The sequence below is a fragment of the Carcharhinus amblyrhynchos genome, chromosome 4 (assembly GCF_965287045.1).
Source record: "Carcharhinus amblyrhynchos chromosome 4, sCarAmb.v2.hapA, whole genome shotgun sequence".
NCBI lineage: Eukaryota > Metazoa > Chordata > Chondrichthyes > Carcharhiniformes > Carcharhinidae > Carcharhinus > Carcharhinus amblyrhynchos.
In genome coordinates, this window is record NC_137327.1 from 31,109,311 (window position 1) to 31,129,130 (window position 19,820).

General features: G+C 40.2%; 1 protein-coding gene across 4 annotated transcripts; it reads right to left on the minus strand.

Moving 5' to 3' along the window:
• Positions 1-1,783: 1,783 nt before the first annotated feature.
• On the minus strand, positions 1,784-15,350 carry LOC145341899 (uncharacterized). Of its 4 annotated transcripts, none has more exons than XM_080186935.1 (5): positions 15,156-15,350; positions 12,399-12,516; positions 10,443-10,637; positions 8,702-8,846; positions 1,784-5,696 (listed from the first exon to the last, which is right to left on the minus strand). In XM_080186935.1, the coding sequence occupies exons 3-5, from the start codon at positions 10,567-10,569 to the stop codon at positions 5,462-5,464; spliced, it is 507 nt and encodes a 168-aa protein (XP_080043061.1). In that variant the 5' UTR covers positions 10,570-10,637; positions 12,399-12,516; positions 15,156-15,350; the 3' UTR covers positions 1,784-5,461. The 4 variants fall into 4 exon arrangements, with proteins under 4 accessions (XP_080043061.1, XP_080043060.1, XP_080043059.1 ...); XM_080186934.1 differs by lacking the exon at positions 12,399-12,516 and adding an exon at positions 12,930-13,113; XM_080186933.1 differs by lacking the exon at positions 12,399-12,516 and having other exon boundaries at positions 15,156-15,349.
• Between the last annotated feature and the right edge of the window lie 4,470 nt (positions 15,351-19,820).

Genomic DNA, 19,820 nt, shown 5'->3' on the forward strand with positions numbered 1-19,820 from the left:
TAGTATTTCTTAAAGTAATAAGAATCAATTACTTCAGTCACCTGTTCTAAAAAAAAAATCACATCCACCACTTAGATCATATTTTGTGCACCACTAAGGCTTTTTGTGTTTTTAATCTTTACGTTGAACACCTTGAAGCATCTTTAAACTTTAATATTTGTGTATAAATATATATAAACTTTTCACAATGTGTGGAATTTAATCCAACCCATTGCAGCGTGAAACAGTACAGCCTGGCCCACTTACTCGCGGGAGAAGCCCTATGTTAGTCTCCCGGTGATAGCAACCCTCCCCGATTAAGTCAAAAGGCAGAAGGGACTGATGTCCGATTCCTGGCCGCCTGGATGTCAGCTAGGCTGCTTAAATGAGCCAACTGACATCCATTATCCCCAAGGCCCCCGAAATGTATTGGTCGTTCAGGGATGCAAATAAGCTTCCTGCACGTCCTAACAACCCAAATAGCCTCACGGGGATATTCCGGCATTCAGATGAGGTGCGGAGACCAGTCTTGCAACTCACTTGCCATGGCCCAGGAGTCACTCGCTGATCCTGGCACTCTGGAGGGTGCATTGTCAGCAGCAGCCCATAATACTCCTGTCCGCACTAAGGAGCTGCTGGCCTCCACTTGGTCAGCTCCACTTGGCTAGTGGGGTCCTGAATCCCAGAAAATGCCCAACGTTGGCCCCTAAAGTGGTTAAGGGCACTTAATATCATAGAGTCTACCTTATGGAATGGTCGGAGAACCAACAAGGAATCCTTGACCAGTGGTCCTGCCTCACATGTCTAGTTACACATGCAAAATGTCACAGTCAGTGAAGATTAAAATTAGGAGTTATATTGTTGAAACATGCTATGTAAAAGTGAGAATGCTTAAGAACATGACATATATTTTGTTTATATGAAAGATTTATTTTGACTTATTACTGATTAAATTCTAAAATAATGTTTTCATTCTAAAATAATGTTTTTAGAATTTTGCAGGAAATCACAGACTGCATTCCAATTATTGCAAAGTTACTTATACATAGAAATCAGAAGAAACCTTATCCCAATATTATTTTCATTAATTAGCTTTAAAATATGAAATAAAGATATGCTAGATATACAGCATGGAGGGAGAAAGAGTTAACATTTCGTTGGATGCCTTCATTAGAAACACCAGGTATTAATACCGAATACCTAGTCACAGGTAACAATTTATCAATCATTTTACATTATTCAGATCACTGAAAATGTTCACCAAAATAAACTTGAAAAACAGTACAACATCTTCTGCACTAAAACATAAGAACATAAGAACATAAGAAATAGGAGCAGGAGTAGGCCATCTGGCCCTTCGAGCCTGCCCCGCCATTCAATAAGATCATGGCTGATCTGTCGTGGCTCAGTTCCACTTTCCCGCCCTCTCCCCATAACCCTTAATCCCCTCTCTTATCAAAAACCCATCAACCCGCTTCTTAAAAATATTTAGCGAGGCAGCCTCCACCACTTCAACGGGCAGAGAATTCCAGAGATTCACCACCCTTTGAGTGAAGAAGTTCCTCCTCAACTCCGTTCTGAACCGCCCCCCCTTTATCTTGAGGCTGTGCCCCCTAGTCCTACTGTCTTTTTTGAGCGGGAAGAGTCTTTCCACCTCTATCCTATCCATCCCATTCATCATCTTATACGTCTCAATGAGATCTCCCCTCATTCTTCTAAACTCTAACGAGTACAAGCCTAGTTTATTCAGCCTCTCCTCATAGCTCAACCCCCTCAACTCCGGTATCAGCCTAGTAAACCTCCTCTGCACTCCCTCCAGGGACAATACAATAACATGCTTCCTTGTACAAAATCAATTTGACAATATAGGTTGAGGGTTCGGTGAATGAATGAAAACTAAAACGATTTCAATGTACACTCAACAACTCCCTCAAGTTTTGTCCTAGTTTTCATCGGGTAAGGGTTAAAAAGTGCTATCACAATATCAATTACACATGCAAAGATTTTGAATCATCTAATAGAGAAACTGCTTGGCCAGAAAATCATGTGGTACAGCATCTCGGGTGAGTGGGCACAACAATGTGAAGAATGATCATGCACAATGTTAAAGCTGATTTAATGTAACACTTTTATCTGCTGAGAGGAGCACGATGCAAGTGGAATCTTATCAAGCTCTTAGCAGAATTGCTGATGTGAATCACTGCTGACAATCATTCCTTGGAGTCAGTGCCATTTGCAAATAGAATGGAGCATTTCTGCTTTTGAACTAAACAACAAAAAAAAATGAACTCTTTGGCAGATATTTTACAATAACATGTTTGGCATTGGGGAAGCTCATTCACTGTCAGAACATCAACAAAAACGTAATGGACGTGTTGCACGATGAGCTAGCACCAGGAGACATTTCCCACCATTAGGAAATAAATGTGAAATTACCACCAACATCAGGTTCAACTACCTGCTCATCACTTTTGTTTTTCATTATAATAATAGTCCTGGGAATATAAATGAGACAGGTTTAACACATGCAGAAATTCCTTGCTATAACAAAGTGATTCCAAACCCATTTACTTAGATATCTGGAAATTCTGCACACCTTCTCTCCATAGAAACCAATACATTTGCTCAAGTCAAGACCATAAGAAACAGGAGGAAGTAGGCCATTTGGCCCCTTGAGTCTGCTCTGCTATTCAATGAGATTATGGCTGATCTGATATAATCCTCAATTCTGCTTTCCCGTCTTATTGCCATAACCCTCAATTCCTTTACTGATTAAAATGTCTACCTCAGCCTTGAACATATTTAATGACCCAGCCTCCACACCTCTCTGTGGTAAAAAATTGTACAGATTCACTACCAACTTTTGGTAATATCTCAGTTTGAAGAAGCATGGCTCAAGTCTAACAAAATAAAATGATTCAGCCTACCAATAAAGAGTGCTGCTGCTTATTCATCTAGTACTCCCCTGTTCATTTCGTGTTGGATTCCAGGTATTTACATAGAAACAAAAATCAGGAGTAGGCCATTTGGACCTTCGAGCCTGCTCCACCATTCATCTTGACCATTGAGTTCAATATTCTGTTGCCCCCTTCCTCCCACATACCTTGATTCCTTTAGCCCCAAGAGCTATATCTAATTTCTGAGTAAAATCCAATCTCTGGTGACAGATCTGTCCTTTCACATGCAAACAGTAAGCCAGGTTACCCGGCCAATGATCAACAGCAATTGCCTGGTTCAACCAGTACGTATTGGTCATTAAATGACTCAAGCACAGATTTGAGTTTTTGGTAGGTGGGAGATAGGAAACAGACACATTTTGTTCATGGTGAAGTGAGTAGCACAACCTGAAATAAAATGTGAGTGCATTGCCACAGTCTTCTTGACAAAGCATGGGCATACATTACATCTCAATCAATGTGCTTCACTCAGTTATATGTCAACTACAGGTGCTTGCCTCTCTTTCCAAGTCATGGTTGAGCCCAGAAAACATAAATCATGTCTTTCTAGATGCGACCTCTTTCTGACAGCTATCCAGGATATTTCATTATCAGTAGTAGAAGGCCCTCAAGACAGATTGCATTACATTTCCAGAAGCTTATGTGAAAAGTTTGGCAAATTTGTATGTCCACCTTGAGGTTGACTCTAAAGATTTAGCAGGTCAATGTGGGCCAGAAACCTATGTCCATAGACACTTTCTTTTTTGACATAAATTCAGCTCTTAAAAACACAGTTTTGGATCTCGAACATGACAAAGTGAAAGTCCATTCACTACATGTCCAGGAGTTCTGAACTATGAAGGAAAATTGTTGAGACGTATGTCACAAGTCACTAAAATAGCTATAGTATGACCTCTCATGTGACCTGAACTGTGATGCTGTATTTAGGTAAAGGATGGCAACATGATCACTGCACTGCAACTTGTCACTGAAGATAAGGAAAATCATTAAAGTCTGTGGTCAGGATAAATCTGGCATCCACCAGGATTTCTAGATACTAATACAGTATTCTATGTCATTAGTTTGGTTGGTGTAAAACCAGGGAACCAGTGAGCACAACAGCATAAAATGTGTTAGTTACACTTTCAAGTTCCTAAAAGGGAAGCTAGTCTTATAATATACACATGACAATGTAGAGGGAGTTTCATTTTGTATCCAACTGGAGTTGCATCTGGCTTAGTAGTGTTTAATGGGAGAAGGATCTTCAGAGAATATCATCTTTATCTCAAAGATAATGCTGTCAGAAGATCATGGATTCAACCCACTCCAAAGACATGAACATACAATTTAGAATGGGGATGGTATGGGACTGGCGTCACCTTTTGAAGAAGAAGCTGTGACTTCATTTGCCTTCCCTGTTATAAAGGTTTCTATGACATTATTTAAACAAGGCAAGAGTTTCCCTTGTGGTGTGCCTAATATTCTTGTTCACTGCCGTTTGTGGGACCTTGATACGTGTGCAAATTAACTGCCAAATATCCTGCATTAAATCAAACAAATTCAAAATTACTTCATACGGCTGTGAAGTAATTTTGAGACCACTTCGTGTCCTGAAAGCTGCTATATAGATGCAAGTACTTTCATTTGCTACAATTAACATCTGAACTAGACTAGGAATGGAAATGCCAATGCCAATCAGGTTTTCTTCTGAGGTCTCAATTTTCAAAGCTTTAATGCCAAATCATAACAGTAATAATGCCAGTTATAAGTAAACATTCAATAATACAGTACAATACAAATACGCCTTACAGTGGACTTGTGTTAAGCAACTAAATAAGGAGTGATTGTTTCCACTATCCTATATAAAACTATTGAGGGCTTATTTTCTTTGATGCACCACCCACATTGCCCCAGCGCTAGACAAGAGCACTGCATGTCAAATGCCCTGCTCTGGTCCATCCTGTGATTTTTACATTACCTACTTACGTGGCTCAAAGACAATGCAAAACAGGTCTATTAACAAAAAGAGGCTCATGTTAGTCAGATGTGGCTGCAATGGATATTCAGGACTTTCTGGATGTTGATGGGAGATCAGCAGCCAACCGGCCACGGTGGAACATGACATGAGATGGTGTGCAAGCATCAGTTCTGAAGGCTTATTTGCCATCTGTTAGACTGCCCCAGTCCGTCTGATAACTAGGGATTTTTAGAGCAGCTTATAGCTTTTCTTGGTGCCTTGAGTTCAAACACCCAGAAAACTGTGAGGTGAAAGCCTTTCCTAATTTATTTAAATAGTCCACTTCTATGGCCCCAAAGAAAACTTCAGAAGACCCTGATCAGTTTTAAATGGGCAGAGAGCCAGCAAAATATTAGATCAGTCTATCTCCAGGAAATGCAAAGTTCCCAGGGGAGGAGGTGGTGCACAGGAAAATAAGCCCTCAAGGCACACAACACGCAAACACTCAGGGGTCAAATTTGTGTTGGGATTCTCCAGGTTACTCAAAATTTTAACCCTTGATGTTTACCATCCAGGTGTAGAGGTCTCCTTATTGCCTTGAATATCTAGAAATACGTTGATGGGGTTGTTTGAAGTGTCTGGAGTTTCTTTCTTTAGTAGAATGTCGTTTCCATACTCTATTTTGCCTCAAAAGTTGATTCCGACTTAGTTTTCTTCGCTCAACATGTAATTTGGCACGCTGCATGAAACGCATGTGATTGGTATCTACCACACCAATCAAGGTGGACATTCTGAGAGGGATATAATGAACAACTGGAACAGCCCTAAACAGAATGGAAACAATTTAACTCAACAAGTTTCAGAATGTAAATTTTGGCTACTATAGGATAAGATATAGTAATGTTATATTAAACACTTCTAAAAAACATAGTGTTGATATGTTTTTCACTCCAATATACCCAACCCAAAGTTGACTTGACTCCCAAAATATAGTTTGACATAGTACAATTACATAAATTCCATAAACTTTATGCAAATCGAAAGTTAATGGTGAAATGTAAACAGCTGTGTTTTTATATAAAGGAAACATTTCACTCATGTCTTTTAGATGCTCATTAATACAAGAGAACATTTTAATAAGCTTAATATTGCATTCATATTCTCTTTCAAGGAATTGTCTCCACCGTCTCCAAAACCACAGGGGGGAGGGAGTGGGAAGGGCAAGCTTACAGATTTCTCATCAGGAAATTGAATGCATTTCACACTAATTTTGAGAAATTCATATTCAATGCATCCATCTCCAGCAACACTATTTTTTACAAGTTCCCAAAATGTTGGTGCATGCCCTGCATCAATTTTTGTTGAATGTGTTCCATTGTTTTTCTTGGTGTTAGGGACAGAAGCAAGTCTGCTTGGGTTACCTGCTGGTGCTCCGGTTTCCTGCCACGTTCCAAAGATGTGCAGGTTAAGTGGAATGGCCATGCTAAATTGCCCCTTAGTGTCCCCAAGATGTGCAGATTAAGGGATTAGCCATAGTAAATGTGTGGGGTCAACGGGGATAGGGAGGAGGAAAGGGCTTGGCTAAGACACTCTATCAGAGAGAGTTGGTGCAAACTAGATAGGCTGAATGGCCTCCTTCTGCGCTGTAGGGAATCTATAAGCTGAAGTCATTCAGCCCTGCTAAAGCAAGAACATCCTTTCTCAGATAAGGAGACCAAACTGCGCACGATATTTTAGGTGTGCTTCACCAAGGCTCTGTATAGTTGCATTAAGACATCCTTAGTCCTGTACTCATGTCCTCTTCTGACAAGGTCAACGTACCAATTGCTATTTTTATTGTTTACTGTAGCTGCTTGCTTACCTTCAATGACTGGTGTACGAGAACACTCAGACCTCATTGCACATTCCCCTCTCCTGATTTATGGCCAGATAGTATTTGGTCTTCCAGTTTTTGCTACCAAAGTGGATAACCTCATATTTATCCAAATTATACTGCCATTCATTTGCCCATCACTTTTATTCATTCGTCGGACATGGATGTCACTGGGTGGCCAGCATTTATTGCCCATCCCTAGTTCTCCGCCTATCCCAATAACCTTGCACATTTACCATGACCAATCCACCTAAACTGCACAGCTTTGGACTATGGGACGAAACCAATGCAGAGTCTACAAATCACCCAAGGCCAGAATCAAACCCAGGTCTCTGGTGCTGAGAGGCAGCAGCGCTAATCAGTACGCCACAAACTATATGGCTCATTGCTTACCCCTGAAACCAAAACTAGGCATGCAACGTTAAAGGGTGAGGACTTCAGTTTGTAGTTTGGTTAAAAAGTCAAACAATATAAAAACTTTAAGTAATATGTTGTTCACAAGAGTTAGGCACATCAAGGCACATTCTTATGCTCATATTACAGCTTAAGCTACCCATGATGTAGAGTAGAAGCATTGAGAATCAAATTTCACAAACAAATTCTAGGTACCCCCAATTAATCCCCATATTAGAGAAAAACAGATTTTATATTGGTATTTTAGTCAAGCATTCACATGTAATAGGTGGGGTGGGGGAGGGGAAATTATCTTTCCAATTATACAGAGATAATAGGAAACAACATGGTTTCAATCATTTGTGTTCATAAGGCTTGAAGCTGAAAAGGTCATAGATATTATAATACTCCATAACAGATGTCACTTTGTCACTCGGAGCAAAGTATTTCAGGCTATTATCAGCAATTGAGTTATTTTTTCATTAACTTTTGGTTCTGGTGAATTGCCTGCAGCAAGATCATGCTGCTAGTCACTTTTATTCATATCTTTGTAACAACAGAATATAAATACCGATGGCAATAAGTAACAAAGCCCAAAAGATACTCACATTACTATACATCGTATGAAACATGTCAGCAAATGCACATTTACAGAAAAATTCATGAAGCTAAAGATTCTGTTCAAAGACGCTCTATTTTACACAACACTGAAGTTCATGCTAAATTATGCCTTCGGCAGATTCAGCATGGTAAACATGTGAGAATATGGGGATAGGGTGAGGGGAGGGGATAGGGTGGAGGGCTTGGATGGGATGCTTGTCAGAGAATCGCTGCAGACTCAGTGGGCTAAATGGTCTGCTTCTGCACTGTAGTGATTCAATGATTAGGTAAAGCTGACCTTGAAGTTTTGCAAAACGCAAACCAGAGTTTGTTTTAAGAAAAATCTACAGGCTATCTTTCTGTTTCTACCATGGCTTCAATTTAGGTTAGTGGGCCAAGTATGTACAGTATTCTGCAAGTTGCACATTGGAACTGAACAAGGAGGGTCAGGTTTCAGTCACTACTACTCAAGCCAAATGCTCATGGGCAAATGCCTCAATCATCTCACTACTTTAACGCTATAGAGGAACAAGCGAGTTAGTAAAAGCAAACTTAAGACCAGTTCTTTTTAAGCAAAAGAATGATTAGTAATGTAGTTGAAGTGGTCTTCTGGGCAATGTGTAGGGAGCAAGAATTTTGGAATAGCTAATGGTGAGTGGAGAAACAGGAGCGTCTTTCTGAACTGTTAAATAAGCTGGGCCAAAATGCCTACCTCACCCATTTGTCTCATTTTTGAGCCTGGAGGGAATAAAGATTATTCAAGGAGGCTAACCAGGAGGAGTCTTTTCACCATTCTTCCCAACATGTATTGTTAGGCAAGCTGTAGATGTGTCCCCTTATAAAGGAGAGCATTAAAAATAATTTTACACCTTCAATAACTAGCCTGAAGGCTCTGTTGCAAACCAGATGTAATTTTTTTTAAGAACCAGTCATATGGGTTTAGGAGTAGAAGTACTTCCTAACCTGTGACTTTCCAGTTTCTCTGCCAAATCAGCATCTTCTTCACTTTCATTGTTCTTATTCCTTTGAGTATATACAGACATACTCGGGTGCTCAATCAATAGATTTTCCAGAGGATCAAGTTCCAACCTTGCCACTGGATTTCGGACTATAATAAAACAAGACATCATTTTAACAAAGAATCCAAATCCTGGAAGAAAGATAGAATTGTGTTGTTACAATTTATCCCATTTCTGCTCATTATTGTAGTGACTTCAACCAGACCATTGAGGTTGGCCTATTGGTATATGATCTCTCTGATTAAGAGGTTAAGTTAATTTTGTTTATTTGGTTGCACGCAAAAAGCTGTCCAAGACCAAGGAGTCACTAAAAGGTGTCCCTACACTAAAAGATGTCCCTGATTAAGGAGTCAATTAATGGGCCAAACCAGGGAGTCTTTTCCTTGTATTTAACCAGGAGTGTCAGTTCCTCTGGCACTCCTGAAGGTAGGCTGCTGACTGATAACACCCTGTACTGCTGTTGGAATTGTAAATAAAGGGATTTTGGTGAAGGGGCTTCTACCTCCAAAGTCTTATTAGTCATGTTTTTAGATCCACAGGTTCCAACATCCCAATAAATCCCAAGTTCATGCAACAGTTTACTGGTTATCATATTAATCAGAAGTCACCTTCATACAAAAGAAAACTTACACAAGTCAAAAAAAAAGGACTTCTGTGGCAGGGTTGTGTGGTGTCATGGTCACTATTGTCCTGTAGGCTGGGTAGTTTGCTGCATACAATGGTTTGTTTGAGGTTGCACAGTTGTTTGAAGGCAAGTAGGAGGGGTGCGGGGGTGGGGACATAGCAACCTGTGCAAGACATGTCGGGTCATCAACATAGATGCCATCATCTCACATGATAACACCATCCACCAGATACATGGTACACACTCTTGCGACTCAGCCAATGTTGTCTACCTGACACTTTGCAGGAGGCATGGTACATTGACAAGACACTACATCAACAGATGACTGGACATTGCTCGACAATCACCAGGCAGGGGTGTTCCCTTCCTGTTGGGAACACTTCAGCAGTAATGGGCATTCAGCCTTTGATCTTTGGGTAAGAATTCTCCAAGGCAGTCTTCAAGACATATGACAACACAGAATCGCCAAGCAGAAATTGATAGGCAAGTTCTGCACACATGATGACAGCTTCAACTGGGATCTTGTCACACTATCTGTAACCTCCATGACTTGCCAGGGCTTGCAAAATCTCACTAACTGTTCTGGCTTGAGACAATTCACACCTCTTTAACCTGTACTTAACCATCACTCCACTCACATTGTCTGCAACTGTAAAGACTCACATTTCAATCATCTTGCAACTGTGTTCTCTGTCTATATATTGCTGCGTTTGTGAACCCAATTCCCACTCACCTGATGAAGGAGCTTGCGCTACCAAATAGATCTGTTGGACTTTAACCTGGTGTTGAGAGACTTCTTACTGTGCCCACCCCAGCCCAATGTCAGCTTCTCCACATCAATATGAATTTATGTCAAAGCGTCTGCACTCAGGAATTTTAAACCAATGATAAACATTAGTAAATGGAGGGTGTATGGGAAGAGATTTAATTATTCATTTACTTTGTTGATTTTTACTTTTAAATATATCATAGTTAATCAAAACCAATTCACAAGGTCAAATTCATAAGCCCTTCATATGAACTTAGATGTGGAGGTAGGATCTGAAGATTTCGGTCTCACCTTGGATATTGACAATAACCCAGTCGTCTTCCTCATTCTCATACACAATGTTGTTCATGCCACTGCTTTCTTGGTCATCTCCTTCATCCACCTCACCCAGGAAAAAACGAGTGAGTCTTCCAAGCATGTTGATGTGTGCAAAGCTTGTACTGAGCTATGTATTTCCAACAGTATGGAGTGTTGTTCACTTTATTCCTATGTTTAAAAAAAAAATCTGTGCTTTAGGAAAATCATATTGGAATTCATAAATTAGCTGTGTGCATTGGAACATTCAAATACATCACAATGTGATAGAGAGAGAGATCAAAAGGTGAAGCAGTTAGGAGGGAATTGCACATTTAGTGCCGAGGCATTGAAGGTGAGGTGTGGTTGTTAATGGTAGAGCTATGAAAAAAAAATCAAGCAAGTGGCGCTAATTGGAATGTGCAATACTGCCCTATTCAACACCAGGCTGGAGGTACCATTGCCACAAGGGCCACAATTGTCCAAGAAAGTGACCCACCAGCACCTTGTCTAGATGACTAGGAATGGGCAATAAATGTGGCCTTTCAAGATTCACCTATATCATAAAAATAGATAGAGAACGTTGCCACTGCCAGCATATAGATTATTGTTCACCAACAGGAATTAAAACTTTTCATGGTGTACGTGGATAATGTTATGTGGAAGAAAGTGGTGTGTGTGTGTGTGTGTGTGTGTGTGTGTGTGTGTGTGTGTGTGTGTGTGTGTGTGTGTGTGTGTGTGTGTGTGTGTGGCGGGGGGGTTGGTGGTGAAGAGACTGGTATATTGACTGTGGTTGCAATTTCACTACCTTCTTTTTAAATGGTTGCGCAATGATAATTTACAGTTAACTTATGCTGTTCCCACATGCAAATCAGAAAAGGGTGTAGAAATGATGGCTTGGATTTTTTTCAGTGGCAAAGGAGCAGTTGGGCATCCCTGGGGAGGGAGTATGAGGTGTCCACCAGTACCATCAAGGCATCAGGGGATTGGGACTTGGTGCGATTTAGGACATGGGCAGTAAAGATTTGGATGGCATGGTGTCGGGTATACAGAGTTTTTCATGGTACTGCTGGGAAAACTAGCAATGACATAAAGCTCCTAGACTCAGTCACATAGGGAGAGCTATGAAAAAAATCACAAGTCTTGATTAAAGCAGACCCAGATAAGTGCCAAGGCCCATAAAATTCTCAATTACACAGGAAGCTTCAGTTACACAGTATATACACACACACGATTCAGTGGAAGCTTTGTAACAGCACTGTGTCAGTATCTGCTATAATAAGGAACAATGGTCATGGGAGGTTGATATAACATACATATAGCTATCATACTTGTGTCCTGAGTGTGGTCGATAACAAGGAAAAAAAATTGCTTGATGATATTATTAGGTACTTCTTTTTGGGTACCAACCAATTAAACAAAATCAAATCAACTGAGGGACAACTTAAAAAGGGCAGCTCCCCAACAGGAATGGGAATAGCCGAATCAAAAAAAAACAAAGTAGAAATGAAACTTTCCATAATAGTCCCAGCCCCTGTGGTGCCCAGCGGGCATGGAATGCGTCAACTGTGCCCCGGATACCACATGTTCCTTCTCCAGGGCCACCTGACCATGAATATAGCCGTGGTAGAGGAGCAGTCAGGGTGGATGAACTTTCTGACATGCATAAGTTGTAATTGGACAACCATACTCTTATGTAAACCCAATCAATAGTTGTAAGTGGATATAGATAGCTTCAATAAAAATGTAGATCTGATTGGTATATGTCAATTGCTTGTAATTGAGTCTGAAAGTATATCTGCTTGGAAGTACCAAATTCTCTTTCCTTCACTTCATTTTAAAATGAGGACTGACCATGAGAATGCAGTAGAAATGGAATGTTCACTTCAAGGGATGGATGTAATAGAGCCCAGTAGAGCAGGCTAAAGGAATGGATGCACTCTGCATACTCACAGGTGGAAAACTGACAGTGGCTTGGACTCGTGCCCAAAACACTAAATCCAACATTAAATCCACATGGTTTCTCAATTTAGGCAGTCTTTAACTATTGTTGCAGCTGGCTGACTTCCTTCTGTCATCAAAGAAGTGCAAGGAATTGAATATCTATAAATAAGCACTTACAGAATAAGGACGGATAGATAAAATGGTCAGTTCATTGTAAGGTTTTTCTTAAAAACATCCCCGCTTCCACTAACATTTCTCCTTATTCTGCATGTGCCACAAATGGTAACAACAAAAAAAAACAGCCTAACAAGATCCCATTCACATTGAATGTCATTGCCATCACCAAAAAACCTTAAAAGAGGACATCCTGACAGATAGTATTGGGCAGAAAAATGTCAGCAGCCACGTAAATGCTGTGGCTATAGAGCAAGTTAAAAGTTGGGTATTTTGCAGGGAGTGGCTCACCTCCTGATTGTACAGAGTCTCCCTCCATCATTACACAGCATGAGTCAGGAGTGTGATGGAATAGTGTCCACTTGCCTGAATAGGTCCACTGCAAAACCACAAGCTCACATACTTGGTCAGCTCCTTGTCCACTAGGCTAAATGCCAACCTCTTCTATCATGGGTGTACCATGGCTACAGCATGTTTCATCTATAAAAATGCATTGCAGCCCCTTGCCAAGGCTTCTTCAGCAGCATCTCTGTAACTCAACTTCTATCACCTAGAAGGATAACAAGAGCAACATGTGCAAGGAACCCATTCATCTTCGAGTGAGCATCAACATCACAGTTAAGCCCAACCCAACGATCATGTTTAACTGTTCCAATAATGAGCACAGGATAGTGTTCAGAAATGGAAATCTTGGTTGAATTTTCCTTTTCACAAACGGAACCAATTATGATATGAGATTAGATTGGACAGAGTGTTTACCGACCGAACCATCATTGGAGGAGATCTTTTGACTTTGTCTTTTCTACAGACACATCCGCCAGTAAGTTTACAATGGATTTGAACACATCCCAGGCAGATCAACAAATAGCATGCTAACTTTGTAATATATAAAGAAAAGTTTTAATTAAAAAGACAACATAGAAATAAAGGACAAGTACTTAAACATAAAAACATTGCATTCGGCACTTTATAAATCTAGTCTTTGCAGTATTTATAGCTCTCATGAGAACAACAGATTGTTATTGTATAATTTCGGTCACTGCCCCAGTGATTGAACTTTGATAAGTGACCAGCCAAAGGCCAAGCGAGTCCAAAGAAAATAGCGATCCTATGGAGCTAGGGGACCATTTGCAATTACTGGTAACATGTAAATAAGCCTGCATTCTAGGAATCAAGCCAACTATTTGTGAAGTCGCGTAAACTAATTTCCCTAACCTAATTTAGGTTGCTCATCTTCCAACTGAAGCAAGTAAGATTTCTTACTGCATGTCAGTTTTTTTGTTTTAAATTTTATCACTTTGCATCAAAATACTGCCTAAAGTACTGACTGTACCCTAAAAATGACTTGTACTTTAGGCAGTGATATAGAATATAAAAGGTGGAAAATTACTGACCTCTGCACAAAACAAGATACTTCAACTGCCAGCTTAAAGAGGTGGCTCCATAATTATAAATGGGACAACACGCTGTGGGGGGTTTATATAGATTGCAAAGTAATGAGTTTGTTGTGAATTGTAACCCAGTTTGGAGTTGCATATGCGTCCAGTGAAAAAAAAGGATTGCACATAAACAGCAGAAGAATTAGATGCTGCTATGTTTATTTTACGTTCTTACAAGAACAATGTGACAGCCTAATTTCTATTGCGAGGGGATTAAGCCTTTGGAGGAAAGCTTATGGGCAAGCTAATGATTTATTTCATATTACAGGTTTTATAAACACATCCCAAATTGTAGGTATAGAACCGTCAGAGATGGCCTAAGGATGCAGATTCTTTTGTCGATTGGCTGCGACACAAAAACAACCAATTAAAACGACAATAGAGATTATTCCAACATTTAATTGGTTGCAGAAACAACAGCCCGAGATCTGATTGGGTATTATTCTGGAGCGTGTTTGAGAGATCCCTCATGACAACACCGGCAGATCGGCGAAACATTTTTTGCTTTAACCAAATAACCTGAAACTTCTTTTGATAAATGTTAACAAAACGTTAGAACAGTGTTCGGGGGCAAAGTACTGACCTAGTCTTAGCAATGATTAAGATCATTGTAGCGTTCTTGGATTGATGGGATCCAACGGCTCACTGAGTATATTTAAATAGCACAGATCAACAACGAAACATGTTTGCCTGACTTTTGTCAAGGTTCACACTGGATCCGATTTCATAAAAGGACAAAAACAGACACCATCGGCTGATCAAGACTTTCCGTATTCCATGACCTTTATCTTTGCAAAGCACAACCTGAAAAATCTATCTAATCTCCCAAATGGCTGTGTGACGTTCTCGGTGACTATTTCCAAACTGTCACCATACCTTTTTCAGATATGTCTCAACATGTTCAGTCAGTCATCAACAAGGCGCCCCAAAGTAAACATCAATGTAAAACTATATTCTGAGCAAGTAATGGCTACAAATAAACACTAATTAGTAAAACATTAATTTCAGGATTAAAGAATCAATTGGACGCTTTACAATGTAATTACATACCACGCGTACATATAAAACATCCGTCTACACCATAATTGCAGTTTAAAGTAGTACTTGCTATAAAGAACAAGCTGTCTAAAAAAGATGTTAAAAGAAAGGTTACCCTTTTACACTGTCCGGTTGACGAAACGGAAGATTCCTGCCCCAAAAATGACTCTAATCCAAACTCGACCTTCCGAACGAGCGAACTGTCTCCAGATTTATTTTGATCAGCTGTTTGCGTAACCGACGCTTTTCAAATAGCCTCACTGACTCCTCCTGTCAAACTCCGTCCCTTTCTGCAGTCCAGTAAACCGGCTTCTCCCATTACCCTTCCCCAGTACACCGTGTTCACTTTGACCAGCGCAGCTGCTCCATACGAGAACGCACGCTTTGCATTTTTGGATTTAGCACGGATAGCGTTGCGTAAAAGCCCTTTGAAAACTTTCCGTGAAAAAAAAATCAGATGTAAAATGGTTACTAACCGCGTCTTCCCTGTGAGAGAGGTTGGACTTGTCCATTCAAAGTATTAAAAATAATCCCTATTTAAATTGGACGAATAAGGGTGATACTCAGTTTAATTCTGAATTGGAAAAAAATAGATTTTTATTTTAAATCCAGCAGCTCCAACCTCTCAAACCTTAGACAGTTCCAAAGAATCCATCAGGAAATAATTGGACACAGTCAATTCATCAGTATCCCAACGGAAAAATTCGGATCGACCTTGCGAGCTTTAAGCCTTGAGGAATTGGCGAAATTAGGGTAAAATAAACTATTCAATGTAACAAGAGGTGGGAGGGAAATACAGCGAGAGGTGAAGTGTTTGTTGTGGGATGTATGAAAGTATGAGAGGTTATCAAAAAAGTCACATGGATGTAAAATAGCTCCTTAAAGAAATTGTGGACAATTTGCCCATGATGTTTTCTTTTATCGCCCAGCTACTTGCCCCTATGCAGTAATGCTTGACCGTTCATCTCTTGCTGTACAACTGCTTGGGTCCTGGAACTCCTACCATGTGGAATGTTCTTGCTTTGTATTTTGTGCTGCAAGATTTTGGCTAGTCTCTTTCGCCTTTATATGCGGGGAGAATGTCAGGTTGTCATCACTGATCAATGATGTCCTCGATGTACCCACTGTTGCTCTAACATTTCATTTGTTGCTCACAATACAACCCTCTCATAGATATTATCATAAAATCCCTAGAGTGCAGAAGGAGGGCATTCATCCCATCGAGTCTGCACTGACCACAATCCCACCCAGGCCCTATTCACGTAACCCCACATATTTACCCTGCTAATCCCCCTGACACTAAAGGGCAATTTAGCCTGGCCAACCAACCTAACCCACACATCTTTGGACAGCGGGAGGAAACTGGAGTACCCGGAGGAAACCCATGCAAATACCGGGAGAATGTGCAAACTCCACACAGACCTCAGGCCAGAATTAAACCTGGGTCCCTGGTGCTATGAAGCAACAATACCTATCACTGTGCACTGAGCTGCCACTCTATAAAGGGAAGATCAAAATCAGGTTGCATGACTGGTTTGCTGAAAATCTCTCATTTTGAAGTGTCCAAATACAGATTAAGACATTGATAGTGATAATGTTGAATAGTTGTTGAAGATTCAACTGAGTTGTTGAATAATCTCAAACAAAAGTAGAACAATTGGAGTGTGGCAGTGCATTTGTCAACCTAATCATTTTTCTTTCTTTCCTCCCCAAAATATTATTTTTGATGCCTTTGGTAAAATTAGTTAAATTATTTGGAACAGGCAGATATGCATAAGCTCCCATATTTGAATTACATGACTTGACATGAAGTAATTCTGTGCTACATGGTGGTAAATGTTGGAAGGTTAGTACCAATTCCATGGAAGATCTTCTTGAGACAGTTGCAAATATGGAAAGATTGGCATCCAAAGTAAAAAAAAATGATGCCAAAGTATGGATGTTTCATAAAATAATTGTACATATTGGAAAAGAGAGATCTTACCTTTCTGTTTTTTGGATGAAGTTTGGATGATGAGGGACTGACCAGCAGTTATCCTCCTAATTGCTCATGATAGCTCATCTTCTTGATCAGCTATGATCTGTGTGGTGAAAATGCTCCAATAATGCTGTTAGACAGGGAATTCCAAGGTTTTGGCCCAATGACAATGAAGGAATGGTGTGTATTGTCTGACTCAGAATGCTGTGGAACTTGGAAGTGATGGTTTTCACATGAGTCCTTCCAGTTGGTGGAGGTTGTGGGTTTGGGAGCTGCTGCAGTGCAAGCTACAGATAGTAAACACTCCAGCCAGAGTGCAGCGATGGTGGAGGGAATGAATGTTAAAACCAGTGGATGGGATGCTAACCAAATGGATTAATTGTTTTATCCTGGATAGTAATGAGCAGCCTGTTTGTTATTGGACTGCAAACATCTAGGCAGCTGCAGAGATGGTGGCTAGTGGTATTGTCACTTGGATTAGTCCATCCAAAGACATAGGGTAGTGCTGTGAGACCCAGATTTAAATCCCACCATGGTGACATTTGAATTCAATAAAAATATCTGGAATTAAAAGTCAACTGATGACCATGAAACCATTGTTGATTGTTTTAACAACCGATTCGGTTCACTAATGTCTTTTAGGGAAGGAAATCTGTTATCCCTACCTGGTCTGGCCTACATGTGACTCCAGATCCACATAAATGTCATTGACTCTTAAATGCCCTCAGGGATGGACAATAAATGCTCATCCTGCCGGCAATGCCCAAATCCCATGAACAAATAAAATAACACCCTCCTGTGGCTTTAATCTTGTCTCCTGAGGCTCTGTTCCCATGGAGTTCCAGGTCTGCACTCCAGTTTCTACAGGTGACTAGCTTCGCTAGGCTGGCACTGCCTTTCATTTCACTAAGTCCCAATATTCCCAAGGTATAAGTGAGTCCTGGGGTTTCTTCTAAACCTTAAACCCTTCCAGCATCAAGTCAGTGATCTTCTGCCACCTTCACAGCTCCCCAGGACTTCTCTTGAGTCCTATCCACACAGAGCTATTAAACACTGTTAGTACATTTCTTGAGACCCAACTACCTGGAGGCTGCCCAACAGTAACATCTTTACTGTCTGGCGCCTGCTAACAGCAGCATCCATTTCAGTATGGCCTTCTCCCTGCTATAGAACAATCACTCCCCAGTAGACACACAGATAAATTGAAACCTTTGAACTTCCTTAATCTCCACCCATCTCCATGATGCCATAGCATTACAGGACTCACTGAATGCTTTTAAAGGATTTGAAACCCTTGTGATTTTCCCCACCTAGGTTCAAACTATGCCAACACTCTGCTGCTTACATAATTAGTTACTGGTTAAATAGAATAAAACTATCTGAATGCTTTTAAATTAAGTGTCACTTTTACTCTCAAATCAGAACAAATCTCTGGGCTACATGTCCAGTTCTCCAGCTAAGGAGGTCCACCTGCTGATTTGTAATCGTACCTTTCTAACTGTTAACATGGCTGCAACCATTTAAGGGAAATATTCTTCAAGCTGCTTTATTTGCTTTCATCCCATTCTCTACAGTTAAACATTGTTAAGAAATTGAGATATATGTGTTTGTAGATACAGCTTATTTTATGTTTCTGTACTTGTGTGTTAAGAAAGGATTAAAATTTTAGCTTCATATTCAGCAAAGGTGCCTGCATGTCTAAAGGTTTTAATTTCACTCAAAATTTTGCCTGCATTTTAATTTAGGTTTTATGACATAAAAGCAATTGCAGGCTTTAAAAGAAAAGTTGTTGCTTAGCAACCAAAGCCCACACTGAAAAACAGAAGCATTTGAATTCAGTTGGAACCTAGATAAGGGAGAAGCAAGAAACTTTCCACAGAAACTGCCAGTACAGAAATGCAGAAAGCAAGTACCAGATGCTACATAATGGAAAGTTCCAGAAACTAGGAAATGATCACAGGAGTCTCAGGAGGGCTGACATCAAAGAGACAAAGGAACAGATTCTGAGCAAGGCATTGTTTGCTGAAATTAAAGAAAGGGACAGACAGAGCCTCCCAGTTAATGGTGGAGCTTCAAATTGCAGACCCAGAGAGGTCAGCTAGTGAGAATTCAGATGTCTGAAGTAATCTTAATGTTGGTGACACCTTACTACAGTTAGGATCTGTCAAGCCAGATTCCATTCTGGAACTTAACTGTTCAGCTGTAATAGCAGCTGGGATTGTATCAACTTTAAGCTTCTCACAACTAAAATTTACCTTTAAAATAGTACTGTTTAAAAAAAAACAAACTGAAGTCTATCACCCTTGTACTATTCCAGTAAATCTCCTCTGTTTCCTCTCTAAATCAAGGACATTCTACGTAAGTCATGGTGTCCAGAACTGGATATATTCCAGCCTAACCAATACTCTGTAAAAGTTTGGCATAACTTCCTTGTTTCGTACTGTATATCCCCTTAAAAAAACAAGAATCATTAGGCTTTTTATCTTCTTTCACAACTTCTCTGGCCACATCCAAAGAATTGTGTATGTACATCCATGTCATGCCCTTTAAAATTGCACTATTTGTTTATGTGCCCCTCCTCATTCTTCCTACTAACAATCCTACATACTTCTCTGCATTTTGTTTTACCTGCATAGTGTCTGTCTGTCACAACAATCTATCTATATCCCCCTGGTCCGTTACTATCCTCCTCACTGTTTATAAATTTCCTGAATACGTTATAATTAGGAATATTAACTGCCTAGTCCTCTACTTATTTGAGACAGGTTTCTGTTTTTGTCATTATATCACAGTCCCATGTGG

What these genes read in the sequence shown, in the direction of transcription:
- LOC145341899 (XM_080186935.1), bottom strand. Translation starts at nt 10,569, where the DNA reads ATGCTTGGAAGACTCACTCGTTTTTTCCTGGGTGAGGTGGATGAAGGA. An exon ending in GGTTATTGTCAATATCCAAG is followed by an intron (nt 8,847 to 10,442) that starts GTGAGACCGAAA and finishes GTTTTATTATAG; the next exon opens with TCCGAAATCCAGTGGCAAGG. An exon ending in GAGAAACTGGAAAGTCACAG is followed by an intron (nt 5,697 to 8,701) that starts GTTAGGAAGTAC and finishes CATTCTGTTTAG; the next exon opens with GGCTGTTCCAGTTGTTCATT.